The 23,762-nt window shown below is 43.7% G+C and overlaps 1 protein-coding gene across 1 annotated transcript in view; it reads right to left on the bottom strand.

Annotated features, from left to right (window-relative positions):
- Positions 1-23,762, bottom strand: part of VWF (von Willebrand factor) — a 158,972-nt gene that overhangs the window by 2,708 nt on the left and 132,502 nt on the right. The window contains exons 43-49 of the mRNA XM_063308370.1: positions 21,950-22,060; positions 20,623-20,806; positions 18,007-18,047; positions 17,214-17,330; positions 14,260-14,358; positions 11,898-12,026; positions 10,767-10,806 (exon numbers count right to left, since the gene is read on the bottom strand). Of these exons, the coding sequence (XP_063164440.1) occupies positions 10,767-10,806; positions 11,898-12,026; positions 14,260-14,358; positions 17,214-17,330; positions 18,007-18,047; positions 20,623-20,806; positions 21,950-22,060 (721 nt within the window). The remainder of the gene's footprint in view (positions 1-10,766; positions 10,807-11,897; positions 12,027-14,259; positions 14,359-17,213; positions 17,331-18,006; positions 18,048-20,622; positions 20,807-21,949; positions 22,061-23,762) is intronic.

Raw genomic sequence — 23,762 nt, 5'->3', positions numbered from 1 at the left:
ACCTCACAAGGATTGCCCAGCAAGAAAAAGCAGCATGAGCACCGAACTGCTATGCTATACTATTAAAAAAAAAAAAAGTGCCTGGTTTCAAAACCGAGTGGGAAAGTTGCAATGAGGAGGAGTTGTGCCATGCAAAATTCACCAAACCCAAAACCAATTGATCTATAGGAAACACTACGGTGCTTTTATGCTGCATCGGATGCAGCATAAAAGTATTTCAACCCCATTCTTGCTTTCTCCCAAATCATGGGCCTAGTGATCATTTCAGAGAAACTGGGCTCAAGGTATGGCTGACTGACTGTACTAGGAACAGCTGTATTCCAAATGAACAAACTCCAACCATTTTGTTGGAACAAAACTCAGCCTGTTTCAAGAGTACCGGCCACAGGAAGTCGTGAGAATTCAGCGTGGGTCGCTGCTGCCTCGTTTTACAGCCCATGCCACAAATGTAGATAGGTGGACAATCTGTCCTGGGTACTAGGGGGTGAATTTAATTTTCTCAATGTAAATTGAAAAACTCCTATAGAAGTGATGGAAGCAGCGTTCTGTTCCTATATCAGCAACCAGGCCAAGGCTCCCCACAGACGTGCTAACTGAAGGGAATGTGATTGAAAGCTGACTGAAAGGAACGTGAGATTACGTTATTTTTTACAGAACATGGACACCCCAATCTCCATATTCCTTTCAGCTGTCATCAGAGCAACTGCTTGAAGGTCATCGGGATACAAAATCTTACCTCCATGCAAATGCTCTGAGTTTTCTTTCCATTTTTCAAAACCACCTCTTTCCCTCTTTTTTAATATGGGGTTTTGTAGGTGGCAATCAGAACAGGCCACCCCACCTTTTTAGGAACAAGCCTCTTAAAGCAACTGATTTTGCATATGCGTTGCTTGGTCTGGCTGGCTGTTTCCTCCCCCCCCCCCGCCCCCCCAGCCTGTGTGTTCACAACTGCTGTTAAATGGTCACTTCAAGGGAGAGATCAGCAAGTATGAGGCTAAACTGGGAGATAACTTGCTTTCTGGACCATGGTCTGAGGTAGCTGGGTGATGGCCTGCTGGCGTAAGGTGGGTTGCATCTAACAAAGACCGGTAAAAATGTCTTTGGCCACAGCATGGCAAGCTTGATTAGGAGAGCTTTAAACCAAATCTTGTGCAAGACCAGAAGGACCCCAGATAAAAACTCACATGCTGAACTGCAGGGAGTGGGAGTGTTGTTGAAATTGGGCTTCCCAATGAAAAATTAGAGTCAAATACTGGCCCATAAAGTTCATGGCCCTTCCAGATACACTGAAGCTCAGAGTATAGGAAATAACCACTGGACTATCGAACTACTGATAGGTAAAGACACAATAGAGATCATCATGGAGATCAGCCTGCAACACATGAATTAAATGATACAATTTGTCCAGTGAGAACAGAAACAAGCGAAGGTGAGAAGTTGCACTCTGTGTTAAAAATGCCCATTCCTGCTCGGAAATCCGAATATACTGAATGCACTTAACAAGGTCATAAAAGAAACCAAGTGGAACAAATAAAAACAATACTGTTGATCGTATCTGCCCTGACTAAAGAGACATTGTGAATGATGCCCTCTAAACGCAAATTCAGAAAAGAATGGTGATTGGTGACAGTTTATTCCAACAATTTTGGGGAGACAAATTCCGTGAAGAAAATGCTCCAAAAAATTCCTGACTTGTTCTGTTCACAACTTTCTCCTTCAGAGGGTGAAGGAAAGTGCAAGGAGATAAGCCTTCTAGGATATGAGCAGAACTGAGTAAAGATATGGCAGAATCCTCTTGTATTATCTTTGAGAAAACCTGTGAAGTACCAGGTGAGTGGAGGGGAGCAAACGTTATTCCAGTTTTCAAAAAAGGAAGAAGAAAAAAAAGAAGAACACTTCAGGCAAACTACAGGCCATTCCTGCTGACAGTGGTATCTGGGAGGATTTCTGGAACTGACCCTAAAGAGATCGGCCTATAAGCACCTTGGAAACAGTGCATATGGACTTTTCAAAGGCAAATATAATTCTGCTTCAGCAAAGGATCACTACCTTGTCGTGGTGCTGGAGCTTGAGCACCTCAATGATGCCATGAGCTAAACCGTGAAGGGCCACCCAAGATGGGAAGGTCGTGACAGAGAGGTCAGACTAAATGCGATCCCTGGGGAAGGTAATGGCAACCCACCCCAGTATTCTTGCCGTGAAAACGAAATGGATCAGTACAACCAGAGATATGTCGGCAAATGGTCCAAATACTACTGGGGAGGAACAGAGGATGAGTTCAACTAGCCCCAGACGTGATGACGCAGCTAGCTCAAAGCCGAAAGGATGGCTAGCGGCCGACGGTGCTGGCGGTGAACAGTGAATCCAATGTTCTAAGGATCAACACACCATTGGAACCTGGAATGTAAGATCTATGAGCCAGGGCAAATTGGATGTGGTTATTGGTGAGATGTCAAGATTAAAGATAGACATTCTGGGCGTCAGTGAACTGAAATGGACTGGAATGGGCCACTTCACATCAAATGACCACCAGATCTACTACTGTGGACAAGAGGACCACAGAAGAAATGGAGTAGCCTTCATAATTAATAGTAAAGTGGCTAAAGCAGTGCTTGGATACAATCCAAAAAACAATAGAATGATCTCAATTTGAATTCAGGGCAAGCCATCTAACATCACAGTGATCCAAATATACGCCCCAACGACAGATGCTGAAGAAGCTGAAGTAGAGCAGTTCTATGAGGATCTGCAGCACCTACTGGACAACACGCCTAAAAGAGATGTTATTTTCATCACAGGAGACTGGAATGCTAAGGTGGGCAGTCAAATGACACCTGGAATTACAGGTAAGCATGGCCTGGGAGAACAAAACGAAGCAGGACATAGGCTGATAGAATTTTGCCAAGACAACTCACTCTGCATAACAAACACTCTCTTCCAACAACCTAAGAGACGGCTTTATACATGGACTTCACCAGATGGACAACACCGAAATCAGATTAACTACATCCTTTGCAGCCAAAGGTGGCAGACATCTATACAGTCGGTAAAAACAAGACCTGGAGCTGACTGTAGTTCAGATCATGAACTTCTTATTGCACAATTTAGGATCAGACTAAAGAGATTAGGGAAGACCCACAGATCAGATAGATATGAGCTCACTAATATCCCTAAGGAATATGCAGTGGAGGTGAAGAATAGATTTAAGGGACTGGACTTAGTAGATAGGGTCCCGGAAGAACTATGGACAGAAGTTCACAACATTGTCCAGGAGGCGGCAACAAAATACATCCCAAAGAAAGAGAAAACCAAGAAGGCAAAATGGCTGTCTGCCGAGACACTAGAAGTAGCCCAAGAAAGAAGGAAAGCAAAAGGCAACAGCAATAGGGGGAGATATGCCCAATTAAATGAAAAATTCCAGAGGTTAGCCAGAAGAGACAAGGAATTATTTTTGAACAAGCAATGCACGGAAGTGGAAGAAGACAATAGAATAGGAAGGACAAGAGACCTCTTCCAGAAAATTAGAAAGATTGGAGGTAAATTCCAAGCCAAAATGTGTATGATCAAAAACAAAGATGGCAAGGACCTAACAGAAGAAGAAGAGATCAAGAAAAGGTGGCAAGAATATATGGAAGACCTGTATAGGAAGGATAACAATATCGGGGATAGCTTTGACCGTGTGGTCAGTGAGCTAGAGCCAGACATCCTGAAGAGTGAGGTTGAATGGGCCTTAAGAAGCATTGCTAATAACAAGGCAGCAGGAGACGACGGCATCCCAGCTGAACTGTTCAAAATCTTGCGAGATGATGCTGTCAAGGTAATGCATGCTATATGCCAGCAAATTTGGAAAACACAAGAATGGCCATCAGATTGGAAAAAATCAACTTATATCCCCATACCAAAAAAGGGAAACACTAAAGAATGTTCAAACTATCGAACAGTGGCACTCATTTCACATGCCAGTAAGGTAATGCTCAAGATCCTGCAAGGTAGACTTCAGCAATTCATGGAGCGAGAATTGCCAGATGCACAAGCTGGATTTAGAAAAGGCAGAGGAACTAGGGACCAAATTGCCAATATCCGCTGGATAATGGAAAAAGCCAGGGAGTTTCAGAAAAGCATCTATTTCTGTTTTATTGACTATTCTAAAGCCTTTGACTATGTGGACCATAACAAATTGTGGCAAGTTCTTATCGGTATGGGGATACCAAGTCATCTTGTCTGCCTCCTGAAGAATCTGTATAACGACCAAGTAGCAACAGTAAGAACAGACCACGGAACAACGGACTGGTTTCAGATTGGGAAAGCAGGGCTGTATACTCTCACCCTATCTATTCAACTTGTATGCAGAACACATCATGCGACATGCTGGGCTTGAGGAATCCAAGGCTGGAGTTAAAATCGCTGGAAGAAACATTAACAATCTCAGATATGCAGATGATACCACTTTGATGGCTGAAAGCGAAGAGGAACTGAGGAGCCTTATGATGAAGGTGAAAGAAGAAAGTGCAAAAGCTGGCTTGCAGCTAAACCTCAAAAAAAACCAAGATTATGGCAACCAGCTTGATTGATAACTGGCAAATAGAGGGAGAAAAGGTAGAAGCAGTGAAAGACTTTGTATTTCTAGGTGCGAAGATTACTGCAGATGCTGACTGCAGTCAGGAAATCAGAAGACGCTTAATCCTTGGGAGAAGAGCAATGACAAATCTCAATAAAATAGTTAAGAGCAGAGACATCACACTGACAACAAAGGTCCGCATAGTTAAAGCAATGGTGTTCCCTGTAGTAACATATGGCTGCGAGAGCTGGATCATAAGGAAGCCTGAGAGAAGGAAGGTAGATGCTTTTGAACTGTGGTGTTGGAGGAAAATTCTGAGAGTGCCTTGGACTGCAAGAAGATCAAACCAGTCCATCCTCCAAGAAATAAAGCCAGACTGCTCACTTGAGGGAATGATATTAAAGGCAAAACCGAAATACTTTGGCCACATAAAGAGAAGACAGGACACCCTGGAGAAGATGCTGATGCTGGGGAGAGTGGAAGGCAAAAGGAAGAGGGGCCAACCAAGGGCAAGGTGGATGGATGACATTCTAAAGGTGACGGGGAGCTGGGGGTGTTGATGACCGACAGGAAGCTCTGGTGTGGGCTGGTCCATGAAGTCACGAAGAGTCGGAAGCGACTAAACGAATAAACAACAACAACTCCATTAATAGATTGGGGATAATCTGTAGATACAGGGAGTCCTTGGGTTACAACCACTCATTCAGTGACCATTGAGTTACAACGGTGCTGAATGAGTGGGACTTAGGATGGGTCCTTGTGGCTGCAGCCATCCCAACATCCCCCGTGGTCATGTGATCACCATTTGGGCATTTGGCAACCAGCTCACACTTACGACGGTTGCGATGTCCCATGGTCACATGATCGTCATTTGCAAGCTTCCCTACTGGCTTCCCACAAGCAAAGTCAACGGGGAAGCTAGCAGGAGGTTGCAAGTTGCTCCCACTCCTGCTTTTTCACCCACCCACCTGTGACACCCACTCGTAACACCTGCCCATGCTCCATATCACCTGCCTGCGCTACCCACTCACCTACAGTTCTCGCCCACTGGCCTGCTTGCCTGGGACCCCCACCTCTTCCTTCTTAATGACCCACACAGTTCTGGGGCTATGATGGCAATGGGGACTTCCGGGATTGCTGTCGCTACGTGATGAGGTCACGTGATGTCGCACTTTATGGCCGCATTGCTTAGTGACAGAAATTCTGGTCCCAATTACCATTGTAAGCCGAGGACTTCCTGTATAGTCTATTTGGACTTCAGCAAAACATCTGATTAAATTACCCCGTGGCATGCTGATTGGCGTGCTAGCTTAGTATATGTTGGATGGCATGACAGTTAAGTAGACACACAGCAGGCTCATAGTATGTGCTCCCAAAGTGCTGATTAATGGCTCTTCAGCAAACGGGAAGAGCGGTATCGAGGGGTGCCATAAAGATCAGCCCCACTTACTCCATGCATCAGTATTGTTACTAATGACTTGGAGGGGTTGTTTATAAGATCTGCAGATGACAATACATTGAATGAGGTAAATAAAACCCTAGAATGCAGAAATAATGCTCAAAACAATCTTTAACGACTGGAGAAATGGACTGAAAGTAAGAGAGTGAAATTTGACAGAGACAAATACAAAGATCTTCATTCAGGAAACAGAAATCAAATGCACAGATATAGAATAGCCCAAGACTTGGTAGCACCTTTTCAGACTAATGAATTTCATTAAAAGCATAAGCTTTTGTGAAAAGGCATCTGAAAGCACCTGTTCAGATTAACCAGTTTTATTAAAAGACTAAGCGTTTTAGGAAAGCCTATGCCTTTTAATAAAATGTATTAGTCAGAAAAGATGCTGCTGGTCTCCTTCTGATTTTTGGCTACTGTAGACCGACATGGCCTCCTCCCACAACATACAGGATGGGCAATAGTGATTGTGGAAAGGATCTTGCCAGTGTAGCTAACTGCAGACTGAATATGAGTCCACAGGTGGTAATACAGGTTCAGGAGATCAGAAACTCAGTCCTTGAAAAACAGTTGAAGGAACTGGGCATGTTTTGAAGGCCCAAGGGTCATCTGATGCCACCTTTTCAAGTCCCTGAAAGACTGTCACACAGAAAAAGAATAAGACCGCTCTTCTATAATCCGAGAATAATGATTTAAATCACAAGAAAGCTGGTTCCATCACAGTGTTTAGGGTGAAAAAATCCAAATTTTCAGTAAGTCCAGCACGAACAGTTTGACACAGCAGCCAAGGATTGACAGACATTTTGGATTCCCCTCGGTGGGCGAGTTCAAGCAAAGGTAGCCAGCCATCTACCTGGGATGCTTTGATTGGATTCCTGCTCTAATGAATGGAAGTGGTGGGAGACATCAGCTGCCAGATCTTTGATGCTGGTGGTGATATGGTGACTTTGGAGATCATCTCACCCTGTGTGTGCTACCTGGAACTAGGGCCAGATTAATACCAGATGGGGAATGGAGTGCTTCATTATCTAGAGGTTAGTCACATCCCAACATAACGCTGAAACACCAACTCCCCATCAGCCTATGCAGGTAGGGGATTCTGGGTTTCAGTCAAGAAGGCAAAATTGAAATGAGGACATGGCAGCTGGCTAGTGTAGGTGCTCCAAGGTCAGAATCAAAAAATGGTAAGGACACTTCCTGGAAATACAGGGGGTGCTTGAGAAAGTCCACCTCTGCTGAATTTCCCCTACATTGTCATCTCCTTGGAAAAAAAACACTAAAGCTTCCAGACCAAAACAGAAGAACTGTTATGCCTCAAATATTTTTCAGGTTGTCCTAAATACACTTGATCATCATTGTAAAGGCTGAAATTTATTGCTGCAAAGCCAATCTGTCAGCAGTTCACTCTGTGATGTAGTGACCTTCATTGGCCTTTGCAGCTGCCACCTTTTTGCATCACAATAAGGTTGTCAGATCTGGGTGCAAAGCATTAGAACCTCCTGTGGACCCTTTGTTGCCATCTAGTGGCTCCCTGGATTCTTACACCCAGATCTGGTTGCCCTATTGTTTGCTCATCCTCTCCTTTTATCTTATTGCTTCGGGTGGTCCCGATGGCTCAAGCAGCAGGAAATGACGCTCAGGAGAGACAAAAAAGGGCCCAGACGAACCCTCAGGAACCACAGGAAGGGGATTGAAAGTGCAGACAATGGATGACAGGAGGGGGCCCTTTTTAGCACTCAGAAAAAGAGAAGAGAAAAGGAGTTTGGATAAGAGGACAGACTTACCCAGAAAGTGACTTGTGCAGCTGTAAAAATTTCTCTTAATCCTTTTTCACTTCATTCCCCCTCCCCATCACATGAATCCTCATTTAGAAATATGTGAGCAGAGCAGGTTTTGTGTAAGCGGTGAAATTCTCTGAAATTTCTACTATTTCCCAGGAAACATTCCTCTTTCAGAACACCACAACAGAGTACCATCTGCATAGCTCTTCCTAACCCTTTGTTTTGTTGTTTTCTATTCTGCAGTATTTTTCTCATTTCAATAAATGTCTTCCTGGACCTTTTAATATTATGTTCCCATCTGTTTCACGTAAAGGTTCATGGACATCTTTCCTTAAGAGTCCTCATGCTTTAATTCTGGTAGACAAGATGAAAGGCTTGTTAATTAAATTAACCAGAGAGCATCATTCAGCTGTGATCTGCTTACTCAAGAGCTCACCGACTTTTATTTCTTAAGGCTGGAATGCGATAATATCTGGGCAAGCAACAACAAGAATTATCTTGGAGTTGACTTCCCCAAACTGGGGTTTTGTTACAGCAATTACTAGGCCAACCGTTGGGATGCCTCCTGGACAGACCATCTTTTATTTATTGACAGATGAAACGAACAAAAGGGAGGACAAGGGAGGCAGAACAGAGGGCAAAGAGGTGCTGACATTTTGACCTTGAAACAAGGCATGGTTTTCAGGACTCAACAAATTCTGTAATTATCCACCATATGATTTGGCAAGCTAAGTTTTTGTTTAGGGTCACTGAGAATTTAGGCTTGGGGTTGACTGAGGAAAGAAAAGTATTCAGAGAAAAATCTCTTTCAAGACACAGGCACATTTCCCAGACTTCTGAGAGTTGAGGTGCCTTTCTTCCTTTATCTGACCCTGGAGCAGATGCCACACCAGAGTCGAAGGGCAATGAAGGCACACACGGAGGCCACCCCTGAGTTTCTGCAAGAACCCTGATCGCGGCTGGGTTCAGAAGGGAGGCAAAGCCAGCGCAGGAACTCGCCCCAACTCCACTGTTTTGTTTTATATTTTATATTTTATTTTATACAGACTTATATAGCCGGTTACATACTGGAACAACAACCCTGGGGGCCCTCAACCCCAAACCATGAAATAAAAATCAATAAAAACTCTATAAAAAAATCAAGGCACCCCAGGGCAGCATTGTCTCATACATCTTACGCCCCATCTTGCTGAGCTCCTTTCATCCTACCCCAACACTGCTTGTGACTTCAGCTTAGGGTGAAATGAAATGAAATGAAATGAAATGAAATGAAATGAAATGAAATGAAATGAAATGAAATGAAAGGGTCTGAAGAGCCGCCCACAGCCACAGGCCAGGATATCTGGGCCGGAGCTACCACTGCCACCTGGGCCTCCTGTTGGTGGATCCACGGTCCTGGGGTCATGGCCACAGCAGGGAAGAGGGAGTGGTGACATAGAGATACAGAGTTGAGCCAAAAAGCCCCTTTTGCAAATATAGCTTCCCAGTGAAAAGAAGGCACCAGGCTCAGCTATAATCCATTAGGTGCTGGGAAACCTCAGGCGCCAGGAACGTTGCAAGCAGCAACAAGCAGTGGAAGGGTTCAGTGCAAGAATGAACTAACTAGGACAATTAGGAATTAGCAGATAATGCTGGGAAGTCAAAGGTTTTAGACGGTGGCTGGAGAAAGGGAGCGGCCTCAGATCTGCTTTCTTCAACCCTCTGTATTTGAGCCCACCTGTCTCACTTTATTACCACACACATTTTGAATCGATTCAAAAGCAAATCAACTGTACGTTATAATTTTTATCAGTGTATCAAGAGAGACCTTAATGCCTTCCCTCTTTAGCTTTCCTTACCTCTGCTGGCCATCAATCCAACAACTGGTACTTCAGAGAAGGTGGTTGAAAGGAGCTGAAACACTCTGCTACAGTGATTACTTCACCGCAATGGGCAGAAGGACACCAGGATGCCTTCTCTGCCACAATGCCTTGCCTGACAGCAAGCAGTCACTTGGCTCCCTTGCCCTGCAACCGCCAAGTCCACCGGGGCTGACAGAATTACTGAAAACTGAAGCCTTGCCAAGGCTCCTGCTGGCAGTGGGCATCCATAGCAATGATGTGAAAACCCAGCACTGCCAGGTAAGGCTCTGCAGAGAGACTGCTTGGGCCTGGCACCTGTTCTGAGTGGAACTGCCCAGCCCAACTAGAAGCAAAGAGGGAAAAGCAAGACCAGAGCAGTGCCTCAGCCAGAGACAGAGCAAGAAACATCCACTGTGGTGTATACTCTGGATACACAGATGCTTTGAGAGTTTGACTTACTAATTCCTCATCAGGTGCATACGGTTCTCTCATAACTCAGAAGAGTGAAACCACACATAGCATGGGAATTACTAGCTAGGACGCACTTCTAGGACTGGAAGGGATCATTAAGACCTTTGTACCCAGGCCCCATCTGTGCTGGGATCCAAAGAAAAACATTCCTGAGAGATGGCTGTCCAGCCTCCATAACATACAGTACAATCCAACAAATGGGTACCCACCAACTCCCTGGGTCACTGGCATCAGCATCTAAAGCAGTGTTTCTCAACCTCAGCAACTTTAAGATGCGTGGACTTCAACTCCCAGAATTCCTCAGCCAGCCTTGCTGACTGAGGAATTCTGGGAGTTGAAGTCCACGCATCTTAAAGTTGCCAAGGTTGAGAAACACTGATCTAAAAGGGAGGGCAAGTGGCAAAAATTGCATCATGATGCAAACGCTGTTCCTTACCTATGTGTAGGTGATGCTGCTAAACAAATACAAAAGGACAGAGCTGGCGTTGTGACATTACAACCAACATTTTGTCCTTTTGGCATCATCATGGCTAGGAACTGTAGCCATGACCCAGTAACATCCATATTCCCACTTGCTCTTTTCATCCTTATCGAAGGCACATACATATTCAGAAATACGTCACAATCTTGTATGAGATAAAGCAGTTTTAAGTACTTACATGTTTCACAACAGGTCTTGTCAAGTTTTGTAACTTTACCCTAAAGAAAAAGATGACAACACATCATTTAAGAAAAATGGATGTGTGTGTCCATGTCTAGAACTCTCTTAATGTATATTTTAGGCAACGATATTTATTCATTTCTTTCTAGAATTTCTATGCCATTTGATTCCAATGGCTCTGAGACATGACCAAGAAAGTTTTTATTTTGTACTTTTTATTAAAAAAAATAATGATCATGCTAGAAGAATCTGGAAGCTTATAGGAAGACTCATGGGATAACCACACAAGGTTTTTTTTTTTAGAGTGGAGAATTCATTAAATGTAATGAAAACCAAAGCCTTCTGCAGTTACTCAGTAAAATGACCATAGGGCAAAACAATACGTGAAAAAACACAATTGGTTCATCCCCCCTGCCCTTGTTTGTTCCGATCTGGTAGGGATAATACCTTGGATGTTTGCAAGCTGCTTACAAATGTCATACTATTTGGGTTGAAAAGAGCGACATTTTAGACAGAAGAAGATACAATTGTGCTCCACTGGAAATCGTAGGGAATTTATAGGAAATCAGCCTCACCCCCTTTTTAAATGTGCTTCTAAAATGATTTTTTTAAAAACCAAAACTGATTAAATTTGGCAGGTATAATGTTCTGAAACTGTCAGAGTTACAACCAATGGAGACTAATAGGTATTTTATTGAATATAGGTGCTCTCTCTTTACACCTCGTATCTTTGAATCTATGGCGTGCAGGACGTGTTCACAACTGCAGAGACAAGGATGCACAGGAAGGAGACATCCCGATCAGATGAAACTGAATCGTTTTTTACCTGATCTGAATTAGATTCAGTTACATTCTTCACTTCATAAAAAAAAAAAAGCATGTGTTTCAGAATATAATTCCAGCAAAGTCACTAAGCATGTTGATTCTGCTAACAAGCAAGCCTGAAAATGGATCACATCCCCAAGAGATGAATGACCCTCACCTCCCTCTTCCTCCTCTCTCCCTGTCAACGTTTAGACCAGTGTTTCTCCACCCTGGGAACTTCAAGATGTGTGGACTTCAACTCCCAGAATCCCCCAGCTTAAGACCATTTGAAAAATGCCCAACCAGATGTCGATTCAATACTTACTCCTTCAGCTATGCATTTCTTAGAATCAAACCGAGGGCAACCGGTGATTTTTCTCTCCCAAATAAAATCTCCTTTCTGGTTCACCTTGCAAGAATGGGTATCACATCCATCCTGGATTGTTTCATTCGGCTGTAAAAGGATCCCAATCTTTTGTTAAAATGAGATTTTAAAAGGCCAGAGGGGTGTGTGTGCGTGTTTTTTTTAACATACAAAAAGGCACCATGGGAAATTGGAAGCCCAGCTCACACATTTACAAAAACTGATTCCTCTCTGTGTATACTTTCTCCCTGATGTGTGGATTATGTGGAGCATAGCACATGTTTGAGATGGAAGGCCTGGCAGAACAGGGCAGGCATCACACTTTGGGGGCTACAGTATTGCTTGCCATGTGTACTTGATAGTTGCCTACTAAATATACGATTGAACTTTACTATTCTTATCTAACTCAAATAATAAGATGCAATGCCTTTACTATGCCATCTCATATTTTTCTTCATTGCTTCACTTTGTTCCATGTTTAAGGCAGCTAAGAAAATTTTAAAAAATGTAAAAGATTATAAAAACCAAATGCTGCTAATACTAGAATTAGAGGATGACTGAAAGGAACGTGACAAAGGAGATGAATGTATTTCCTCCACCGCCAGGCAGACAGTCTTGGGACAGCAGCATCTGTTTTGCAGGTCTTGACATCCCAAGAGACTTGTGACGGAGCAGGTTCTGGGGCCAGTTGGCCCGGTGCCAATGCAGGGCTTTGAAAGTCAGTATCAACCATGACTAGTAGGCGAGGGGCAGATCCTTCAGGACTGGCATCAGGTGATCCATGGAGTGCTTGCAATACTCAAACCAGGATTTGCATAACTCTTCCCAGATCTGACTGATTGAAGAAGGGCCAGGCTAGAAAAAAATTTCACAACAGTGGTCCTCACCAGAAGCACTGCCTGAGAAATTAAGGACAGCAAAGGATCAAGTAGCTCTCCCAGAGGATGGACCTCATCTTTCAGGAGAAATGGAACCCCATCCAGAACCTGCATTCCCTGTATTAATAGCACCACCTTGTCTGCATTTCAGCTTGTTTTCTCCGATCAAGCCTGTTGCTGAATGGAGGTAGCATTCAAGGGAACTGTCTGTGTCCTTGGAGTTGGGTGGTTCTGCCCATCCCCACATAGATGGCACACTCAGAAAGGAAGAACAACAACACAGATGTTTGGAAAGCATCTTTAATGCCACTCAGGGGTAAAAACATAATATTGAAAAGCATAAAAGTTCCCAGGCAGACTTAGAGCAAACAAATTAAGTCTGTGCCTCTTTAAAATATTTCCTTCCCATGGCCCCCACCTGTGGCTCACCCACCTGCGCCACACCTGATGGTTTAAAGCAGAGATCAGGAACCTTTCCAGTTCAGGCGCTTTTCCCCCCTCCCAATAAATTAAAGTTTAAAGAGTGGCCAAAAACTCCAGAAAATTTAATTATTCCACCATCAGGTTCAGTGTGAAAATGTCAAAATCTCATGAGATTTAGTTCACAAGATTTCAGCTGTGGGCATCACAAGAGACAGTCATGTGGTCACATATTATGTTGCCAGCCCACTTCATAAAATAGAGAAAAGTGATTTTAAAAAATCTTTGTTTTTTTCTACTATAGCAGAAATATGCCTTCTTTTTATGACCCGATCCATTAATACAATGCAGTACTTTTATCTCCTCGATGCCTTTCTCTAAGTGCTCCAGAAAATTGCCAAACTGACGTGAGTACGAAAGACTATTCCCTCTCTCTCTAGGTTGCATTCTCTGTTGCGCAACGGTGGAAAATAACTGTTTTCCAATCAATTTCTTCTACATATTTGCCTAGGAAAAGAAAATACTAGGTGCACCCTCTCTCTGGAGGATCTCAAGAGGAGGCTCACTTTTTCCATTTGAGCCAGGCCTGGCCTCTCAGGGGAAGAGGTGGTGGAAACACTGTTCCGTGTGAAGATCAGGGAAAGGGCACCAGATTCGGAAGTTCTCATTGAAAAGGTGTGGATTGCATCTTAGGTTTCAAAGGTGGTGGATGCCAGCCTTCCCTCCTCCCTCCAGCTGGTCTCCAGATCACTTGGGAGTCCAAGACACCCCAGGTACCGGGGCTAATTAGAATGCCCTTACTCTTGTTACCTGGGTGCCAAACAAGGCTGCAGTTTCAAATTAGGGAAAATACTCTGGGGGAGCCCCATTTTGGTCAATGGGAAATATTCTGGGGACTGCACAGAATTTCCTAGCCAAGAACAATCACACAGCATTGTGAGGAGTTTCTTTGCATGACTGCTGAGGAGGGAGATGACCAGCAGGGCAAATACATTACTTAGAACATACATGGGAATGCTACTGACCTTCAGATACAAAATGGTTCCATCCCTCAGCTGAATGTTGCAGAGAGTTGGCAAACATTTCCCACAACAGGCTCCCGAGATTTTCTCCATCCTGTAATTCTGCAGGACCAGGGGTAACACCAAAAGTGAGTTTTAAGCATTGGTCAATACATTACATTTTAATCTCATTCATCTTTGGGTTATTGCAGCTTTGTTCTTGTTCTGCATTGCTTTGCAGACCCTTTTAGCTGAAAATCCATACATCTTTCCACAAACAAATTCAAGGGATTTTTTTTACAGTAGTTTCTTCATTATATGCCTTTTGCCTGCATTTCCTTTTAATATTATACATTGCAAAATCTGGGGGAAAATGTGGCTATCAATGGACAATGATATTATCAGGTTCACATTAGGGAAATGCAAACTAGTTAAGTGCAATTGCTGTCCCATTTCCCTGAGCCACGTTTCGCTCCGGGGGAGCCGAGGACGCGCAATCTGCCACCCAGCCAGCACGTCCTTAAGGAGAGTGGCAGAGATTAACGTCAATGGCACACCTCCCGTGGGGGCTTCTGATCCCAGCTGAAGACATCCTACAACATCTTTCTTGACAACTAGTTATTGCAGATAATATTAATCAGTGAAGGACTCTGCTCTGCTGAAACACTTCCCCAACAATGACGTGAAAAACGGCCCTAATTCTTTTGCTGTTCTCTATAAACATGTGAATCGATAATAAGTGTTTGGAAGGGGGCATGTTTTTAATCCCTTGTCCTCCTTCCCTGTTCATGCAGTGATTCAGACAGGGGAAGGGAGGGGTCTGTGATTCAGAGCAGCTTCCTTCACTTCCAACCGTCTCTCCCCATAGCTGCTTCTGAGATGTTTACAACAACGAAGAGGGGATAAAGCAGAAAACCCAGAGGGTGGCTACACTCTCCCATCATTTGCACAACATGGGAAAGACAGTGTGGTGTAGTGCTAAGAGCACTGGATGGGGACAGGAGAGACCAGGTTCAAATTCATGGTCTCTCAGCTTAACCCAGGAATGGAACAAGCACAGGATACATTTGGCAGTCCTGTGAAGTTCCGGGAAGAGATCTGGAAAGTAAACAGCACAAATAAGGAAACAGTTTTTATCTTTTTCCTTCTTGTTTTTTTTTTCAAAATCTAAAATAGTTTTAACTTGCAGGCTTCCAGCTGCAATATCCTAGCTGTGTTTATTCAGAAATCAGAAAAAAAAATTCTGTGGTAAAACTAACTTAATTATTGGCATCATCAAATTAAAGCTTGATTTTTTTTCCACAGGGATGTCATAATCAGGGACATTGAGAAAGTAAGTTTTATGTCAGCCTTCACAGCTAATACAATTTTTAATATTAGAGGTATATACATATATTTACTTTTATTTCATTTTCCATCAGATATTTTGGATCAAGCATTGCAAGAAAATATCAGTCTAGCGATCAGGATCTAAAACTTTAGATTGAGTTTCAGGATCTAAAACTGAAGCAGGTCTCTCTCTGCTCTGCACCCAAAATTCTGTTGTTGTTGTTGTTTGTTTTATGCTGGTCTATGACCGAAAATAAAAGCAAGCAAACATTGGATCCAGGCTTCTCTAAGAAGGAGTTTGCAGCAGGTGGAGACCTTCAAAGCAGCTGTCTTGGGATCTTTAAAGCAGCTGCATCTTTCGCCAGACCTGTTTGGCTGCTTTGGAAGCAGCTCTATATGTTCTCCAGTGGTCACGGATGCCTCTATGGAGACAGCCAGAGAAAAGGTGCGGCTGCTGTGAGGACTCAGGGAGACGTGCTGTCCACGTGCTCTCCTAGTTTGACTTGCACCTCTTTGGGACAGCCCTCTCTGAATACATTCTCCTTCACTGGGTGCCTGTGGCTTTCAAATGGGGATGAACTGTCCACGTTAACCCAAGCTCTTTCAAAGTAAGAGAGTCCAACTCAGCTCCTGGTGATTTCACAGACATACTGTACCTATGTACCTTTCTTGGCTATAAAAAAGCTTTCCAGGGTTCTTTTCAACCTCCTGGTCCAACCTACTGCCCTGAGGTTCTCAGGTGGTCTCCCATCCAAATAAGAACTGGGCATGAGGCGACTTACCTTCTGCCCCAGACAAGGTCAGCCAGGCACTGTCATCTGATGGGGCCCTTTGGAAGGCAGGCATGATACAAATGTAATGCACACATGAGAAACCTCCATAAGCCTCTCCCTTTCAAGGGTCCTGGTCTTGTTGGCATGTTGTGGTAATCCATAAACTGGGTCACAGGCACAAGTAGGTTTGAGCCTTTGCAAAATACTGGGCTTATCTCTTCCCACCCAAATGGGGGGACGAATAAATCAGGGGGGCATTTCATGTCATCAGATTCCTGATTTGTCTTTGGGTGAACCAAGAATTGCAACTTCCTAATCCTAGTTTGCTAAACAAATCTCTTGAACAAACCATGGTTTGAAATGATACAGTTGATCAGTGAAGAGATGTTGATTTGTACATCCAGGAATTATTAATGCGAGACGAAACTCTAGTTTATTCAAAATGGATGTGGGAAAATTAGGGGAGAATCCAGGGTTACCCTGAAGCAGCCCCTGTGCAAGCAGTGCTGACATACGGTTGCACTTCTATATCCACACCAAATTGAAGACCTTCCCCTCCAAGATGGCTTCTACTTTCTATAATTCCCAGGAGGCCCTTTAATGCAGACTTAATATGTACTTCAGGTTATACAAACTGAGAGCTGGCATGGAAGCCAGTGATATTTAAGAGAAACCACCATCCATTTATGTTGTCTGCTTGACTTTTACTGAGACAACTCATATGTTGCATATTTCTGGGTCTTTTTAAAGAGTTCATGAAGGTAAGTCCCTGCCTCTGACAGAGCGGTGAGTATGAAGACCAAATGCTGCAGTTTGGAAGCAATCAGAACCTTCAACATCAAGAGAGGTCCTGGAGTGTGATGCTCTCTCTCTTACCTTGGGGCAAGGTTCACAAGTAATTTTCCCACATGTCAGTTTATACGTCAGGTACAGCCCCTGCTGTGTGGTACACTGGCAGCTAGTGCACTGATCCAGCAACAAGCGTTTCCCTGGCTGAAAAAGGAGAACATGTTTGCTGTGTTAAGTGGCCATTCTTATCATTAGAACCACAGAGAATGGACCATTCATTCCCTCCACACCCTTTCTTGCAAAGTTAAACACAGATACAGAGGAGAAAAATGAGGATGCGTAGCTCAGCAGCAGTGGGTCCGCCTGAAGCAGAAGCTTCCAGGCTCAATTCCTGGGGTCCCCAAGTCAGGCTGAAATCCTAGATTGCTAGGCCAGTCCATACAAGTCAGGAAGGAGGAAGCCCCAGCCTGACTGCCTTGCTGAATTACAGCTCCTAACATCTGGCTGCTGGATATCCTGTGAAATAAAACTCTTGCTATATAAAATGACACATATTCCTCCTTCTAAAATTATAGCAGAGGATGTTGATGGGGATCTGAACTTGATTATTGATTAAAAGTTTAATTGTGTACTGGGCTATTGTTTGATCATTCTACAGGGGTGTTTGCAAAGGGGGGCAAAATCTGCAAAATGGCAGGGGTGAGGTCACAGTCTGAGCGCTGACCCTTCTGCACACCCCTGAATGTGTCGCCCTTGTAATTCTACTTCTTCCTCACTGATGTCGTGAGAATGCTAACTGGTGACTTTTAAACCATGTCAAGCAGATCTCCTAATTCTCAGTACGAAGGTCAATGAAACAGGTGACCAGCTGGAACCTTACCGCAAGAACAGTGCCATTCAAGATGCAGCCATTCACAGGCTCTGCAAGAGAGATGTTGGGTTGATTAGCATCCAGTCTTCCCTGGGACTGTTAAACACTCAGGAGCAACTGCATTTTCCATGTTTCTTCTGCTCCCTCCCTCAGATGCTCCTCTTTCCTTTGGGCAACTCTTGCTTCCCATTTAGAAGCACCATGCAATCCGGCCTTGGAAACACTCGGCAGTTCCTCATCCTATTCATTCAATTTCCCCAATTTTCTTGACTCTCAGTACTGCTCAAACTACTCCATTCAGGTGGGGAGAATCAACAAATGGTTCGGGGGGGTGGGCAGGGGGGCATTGCTGTTTCTTGTGCAGCAAGTTCTGCAAGTACCTGAAGGGCTTCAAAACCAGCAAATCCAAAGAAGTGTCATTAACTTCTTTTAAGTTTAGGTTGCAGAAGTATTCAACAACATTCAACAACATGCAACAACAACAACAACAACAACAACAGAAAAGCCCTTTTAACTTTTAAGAAGAGGCAGCAGTGAGAGAAGAAAGGAATTGCATGGCTTTTTACAGGCAGCAATAGCTTTACCAATCTCTTCGAAACGAGTTTTGATTTTCACTGCTAGCTGTACCTAGAGCCCAAGCAACGTTCTGGAGCCCCCGTCAAACCACGCAATGACTTCTACCACCTGTTGCCTTTACCGTCATACCAGTTCCAAGAAAGGGGGACTTTAATGCTTCCTGGAATACAACAATATTTTTAATTCACCTATTCACGACGTGGAGCTTGTCAACAAACTAGAAAGGACCAGTTCATACAGAAGACTGGTGTGACCAAGCCAAGATCCATTTGCCTTAGGAATTTCTTTCCAACAGCATATACAGGATATTTTTGGTAACCCTAAGGAGTGTTCCTCTTTGCGTGGTCAGAATAGATTCAGGCGTGTACTTCTTGGCTTGACTGTCATCACCAAGAACCCCTCGCAGGCAATCTGTTCTCAGCTCTTCAGCTCGAAAGAGGAGCTGTCAGGCCCTGGGGAGGGGTGGAGTGGAGATGTATGCTTTTAGGAAGAAGTTAGAAGCTTTTAGAAACACCCAGGAACATTTTAGGGAGGGAGAGCTTTAAAAACGAAACCAGACCATATGCTTACTCCTGATTGCTTTGTTGAATACTTTATAGAAATGCTAGACTTGAGTGGGGCAATTCCCTTCCTAATAAGCTATTTCTTTAACTGAAATTTCAACTTTCCACATTAACTGGAAGTCCAAGGTGTCTTGTTTTGTTTTTTATTTATTTTTTGAAATTTGCAGATGTGTTCTTCTGCCAAATTAAGAAGTCTTTTGGATGATACAAAAAACCCTTCTTTTTTGAGTGCAGTAACCCATTTTTGTTCCAAACTCCAAACAGGGTTCCTATGAAAAGAAAGTCGGAAGCACATCACAGTGTTCCACAGTGGAAAAAGGCTGTATCACACTAGACCCCCTCCAGTCATTCCCCTGCTGCTGTCAGTTTTCTGCATCCCACCCCTTAAAACAGGCTGCACCGGCCACTGGCCACCCTGCCCAGCAGATTTCAAAGGTGGGTGGGCCAGGATCCACGGTGGATGGAGCACATATGAGTCTCTGTTTTTTTCCCTAACAGTCACAAATGTGGGGAAAGAAAGGGGGGGAGAAGATCATGGGAGTTTAGCAACATGCTAAACTACTGTTATAGACCACTCCTCCCACACTTGGACTGCTTTAGATTCTTTTGCCACTTGGACTTTTTATTTTTTACTCTTATTTATATTATTTATTGTTGTAGTTTTATATTGTGGATTTTATTATTGTTGTTTTAACTGATTATTGTAAACCGCCCAGAGTCCCCCGACGGGAGGACATGGGCAGGGACAAATTAGATAGATAGATAGATAGATAGATAGATAGATAGATAGATAGATAGATAGATAGATAGATTAGATAGATTAGATAGATTAGATAGATTAGATAGATAGATAGATAGATAGATAGATACACACACACACACGGGCTGGTGCAGGGGAATCCTGCACTGGACCCAAGAAATATTTTCATTGTAAAGGCCAGACCATTCAGCCTGTTCTGCTCTCAAAGTGGGTGGAGGGTGGAGTGGGAAGGATTCCTCTTCTTAAGAAGTTTTGTTACCTGAAGTTACTTCTGCTAGTTATGCCTGCCCCCCCACCCCCCATATTTCCCTCTTGCAAGGGTATGGTGGATCCACACTCACTCCTGAGCTTTACAAGTAAAGAAAATGATAACGTTCAGCCTTCCGTAGATCCACCTAGCTGTTCTAAATTATCATCTACATTTGTGTTTCCCAACCTGGGAACATCTAGTCCCCACAATTCCTTAACCAGGTGGACAATTGCTGAGAATTCTGCAAATTCAAGTCTTCAGCTCTGGAAGTTGCCATGGCTGGGAAATGCTGATCTAAATAAGTGCCATTGCAATATCCTATGGCAGCAAAAATAAATATTGTCTTTTCCAAACCTGTCTCACAGATAATGGAATATCTTCTATAGGGTCCTGCCTAAGGTTTCACATTTGAATTTGATTGCATAATTCTCAAGGTGGTGCAAGAAGGCATTTCTTCTGGATGGGCCACCCCTTACCACAGCGACAGGAAGGGCAGCACCCCGTCTTCTGGTCACAGCGTAGCTCTGTTGCAAATGGGCAATTGATTGGCTCCCTCAGTCGGCATGAGACGTTCCTGGCCTGAATAAAGACTTCGTCATTCACACGGACACATCTTTTGATGATGCAGGGATCAGAAGGAGATGTCCACTCAGAGCCAACCTAGGAATGTAAGGCAACAGAAGGGTTAGGCAGCACAAAGACCACCCCTCTCTTTGTAAGTCACTCAGGGAAGAGATCTGCATGCTGTTTTCCCCTGAGAGAAAGCAGAACATGACTTTCCTCACCTCTAAGGAAAAGTAGAGTGAATAAAACTAAACAGCCTCCCTTATCTTATTCTTAGCAAATCTCTTCCGTTTAAAAAATTTAGAAATGTGGGGAAAAACTGGAAAGTAATTGCAGTAGTTTTCTTCTATCCTGCCGCACTGTGGAAGACGAATACCCAATCACTGCTAAGTGGATATTCTCCGCTAGAGCTTGGCCTGCAGGGTTCCACTAGTCCCTTAGAGCTCTTGACGGCTTCTGATACCCTTGGATCAACAGCAGGAAAGGAGAGAATACAAAGACGGGGGGTGGGGGAGAGTTGGAGGGACCTCTAAGAAAATACCTTGTCTCTGGGTGTCCTCTCTCCTGTTCCATTTCACAGGAGAGAAATCCAAGCCATCTTGAACTTACTCTAGGGAGACAATGATACTGGGGTCTCTTCTTCCAGTCCATGGAAGGGGATTAGAAAGCGAAAGATAAAATACTTTCCATAAAGTCCATGACTGAATGCACCAATGGTGTCCTGACTAAGCAGAGACCACGCCGAGACGAGGAGAAAGTCTCTAGTGTTTTATTACTGCTATAGTAGACAGAAAATCCTACCAAACTGAAGAAGCATGGGAAAACCCAGACAGATAAACCGCAAAAGTCAAGGCGGGTTTCTTTGAAGGACAGCTCAAAGTCTCTAAACTACGCATGCATTTTCCCCCCTGGATAGGGGCCCCCTCCTGCTCACCATCAGTACTCATGACATATTGTGTCATAATATATCTTGATTTCAGCTGAGCACATGACCAAGTCACTCCTGAAATTCTGAGCTCAGTTCCTCCAACATTTAACTATGGAGGGCTGCTGCACCCTGGGAAGCCACTTCAACCGAAATGTTGTTGAAACGAAGTGGTCCTTGAAACTCTGGGCAGCTCTTGCAATTCGTGGCTTAAGGGTTTCCTTCCAACCAGTCTTCACAAGAAGGGACATGGCACTCTATTGTCTGAGTGAGAAAAACAGATGTCCCCATTCTCCTTCACAACCATGCCTTACGTTATGCCAAATGATGTCTTCATCTCCTCGAGGCCAGCGTGGTGTATCATCACACATAGTTCTGAGACACTTTCCACAGCATGCCCCTTCTTTGTTGACATATTTATATCCCTGGAAAATATGGAACAAGCCAGCAAAAAAGGTCAAACAGGTATAACTTTTCTTGTATAGTATATTATACATTAAATCGTTGGTACCTTATATGTTAATAGCCTGCCCGATAGAAAAGTTACCTGTACAGACTTAAAGCTCAGAGAAGCTACAGACGACAAAATAAAATAAATTTAGCCCAATGAATCAGGAATTCTTCACCAAAGGTTGTCTGGATGGGATTATGGCCTTGCAAAGACCAGCAAAAATATGCTCTGTAAGAAATCAGCAAGTAGCCACAACCATTAGCATGTACACCCCAAAGGACACCTGCTATTACCTGAAATGTCCTATGTAATTCATAGCCTTGAAAATCCTAGCTGCTTCCCCTCTTCCTTGTTGCCCAGTTCTGGGGCGACCTTCCCGAGAGGCCAGCATGACACCTCACTGGGGTTCTCTGGAGCACTAAATACTTTCCCAGGCAATCTCAAAATCTGTTAGTGCTTATTAAATTGTTTGCTGCACTAACACTGTTGCTTGCTCCCTTTACCCTGGTGGTTTTATTCCATTTCAGACTTCACAGTTCTGTTTTATGGTTCCAAATTATTACTGTAAACCACCCAGAGAACAGCAGTATTTAGAGGAATATAAATGTTATAAGCTATGGAAAAATTGCTCTGCTGTGTCTTAATTAGAAGCACAAGGAAGTTCATCTATAGCCTTACATTAAAACAATTAAGGATTTTTTTATTGTGAACTTTATTTATTTATGCCGCCCACTTTGCAAGACTTCGTCAGTTGCAAAAAATGAGATGTACTGTAAATTGCGTTGACTTGATCATAGCAGATATCAGTAACTCCCAACTCCTGCGGCAATCCTATCCCCACAAAACCCAGAGCCTGGCTAGTCTAAGAGCAAATCTGGGGTGTACCAACCAAAAGTACTTTCCCTAAAAGTACTTTCCATTTCTATAAAACTCAAACCTCCAAGTTGGGAAAGAGGATAGAGTGAAAAGGCCATAGGAGTGCTCCTTAATAGCCCAGGGGTAGCACAACTCCTCAACGTCTTCCTCAGAATCCATCCTTGTGAGAAATGTGGTGAGTGGGTAGGAGGACCAAGCCTCTTTGGTTTTAGGGACAAAGCACTGGAATGCTGTCTGCTGGACTATCTCTCCCCCCAGTTTCAAGAGAGACTCTAAAAGTTAATTCTGAGTTTCATAGGATGGAAAGTTGGGAAGTGACCTTGAAGATCATCTACTCCAACTGCCTGCCAAGGGTAGGAATCCACAACTACACATCCCCAGATTGAATGCTTAGAGATTTGCTGCTTCTGTGGGGAAAGAAATAAAGATTTGCTCCAAGCTCACCACAAAACAGCAGCATTGGAATACTTCTTGGGGCCCTGTGTTTGAACCAATCCATGTCTGAAATGTCTGAAATATTTCATGCACTTTAGGAACAAAAACTCTGGAATGTTTCAAAAGTTCTGCCATAAAGATCAATCAGATGGGAAAACCAAACTTGTGATCTTCCATTTCTCATTCCAATTTGGTGTAGTGGTGAAAGTGTTGACTGGCACCGGGAAGACCCAGGTTCTGATCAACCTGCAGCCCCAGAAGCTCCCTGGAGGTCTTGGGACATTCTCTCCCAGCCCAACCTACATGGCAGGACTACCATTGTTCTGGGGGAAAATGGGAGGAGGGAGTGTTACATACATGATCTT

This window comes from Candoia aspera, chromosome 7, assembly GCF_035149785.1.
Source record: "Candoia aspera isolate rCanAsp1 chromosome 7, rCanAsp1.hap2, whole genome shotgun sequence".
Taxonomy (NCBI): domain Eukaryota; kingdom Metazoa; phylum Chordata; class Lepidosauria; order Squamata; family Boidae; genus Candoia; species Candoia aspera.
The sequence above is the reverse complement of the archived record's forward strand: the minus strand, read 5'-3'. Positions and strand labels throughout refer to the sequence as shown.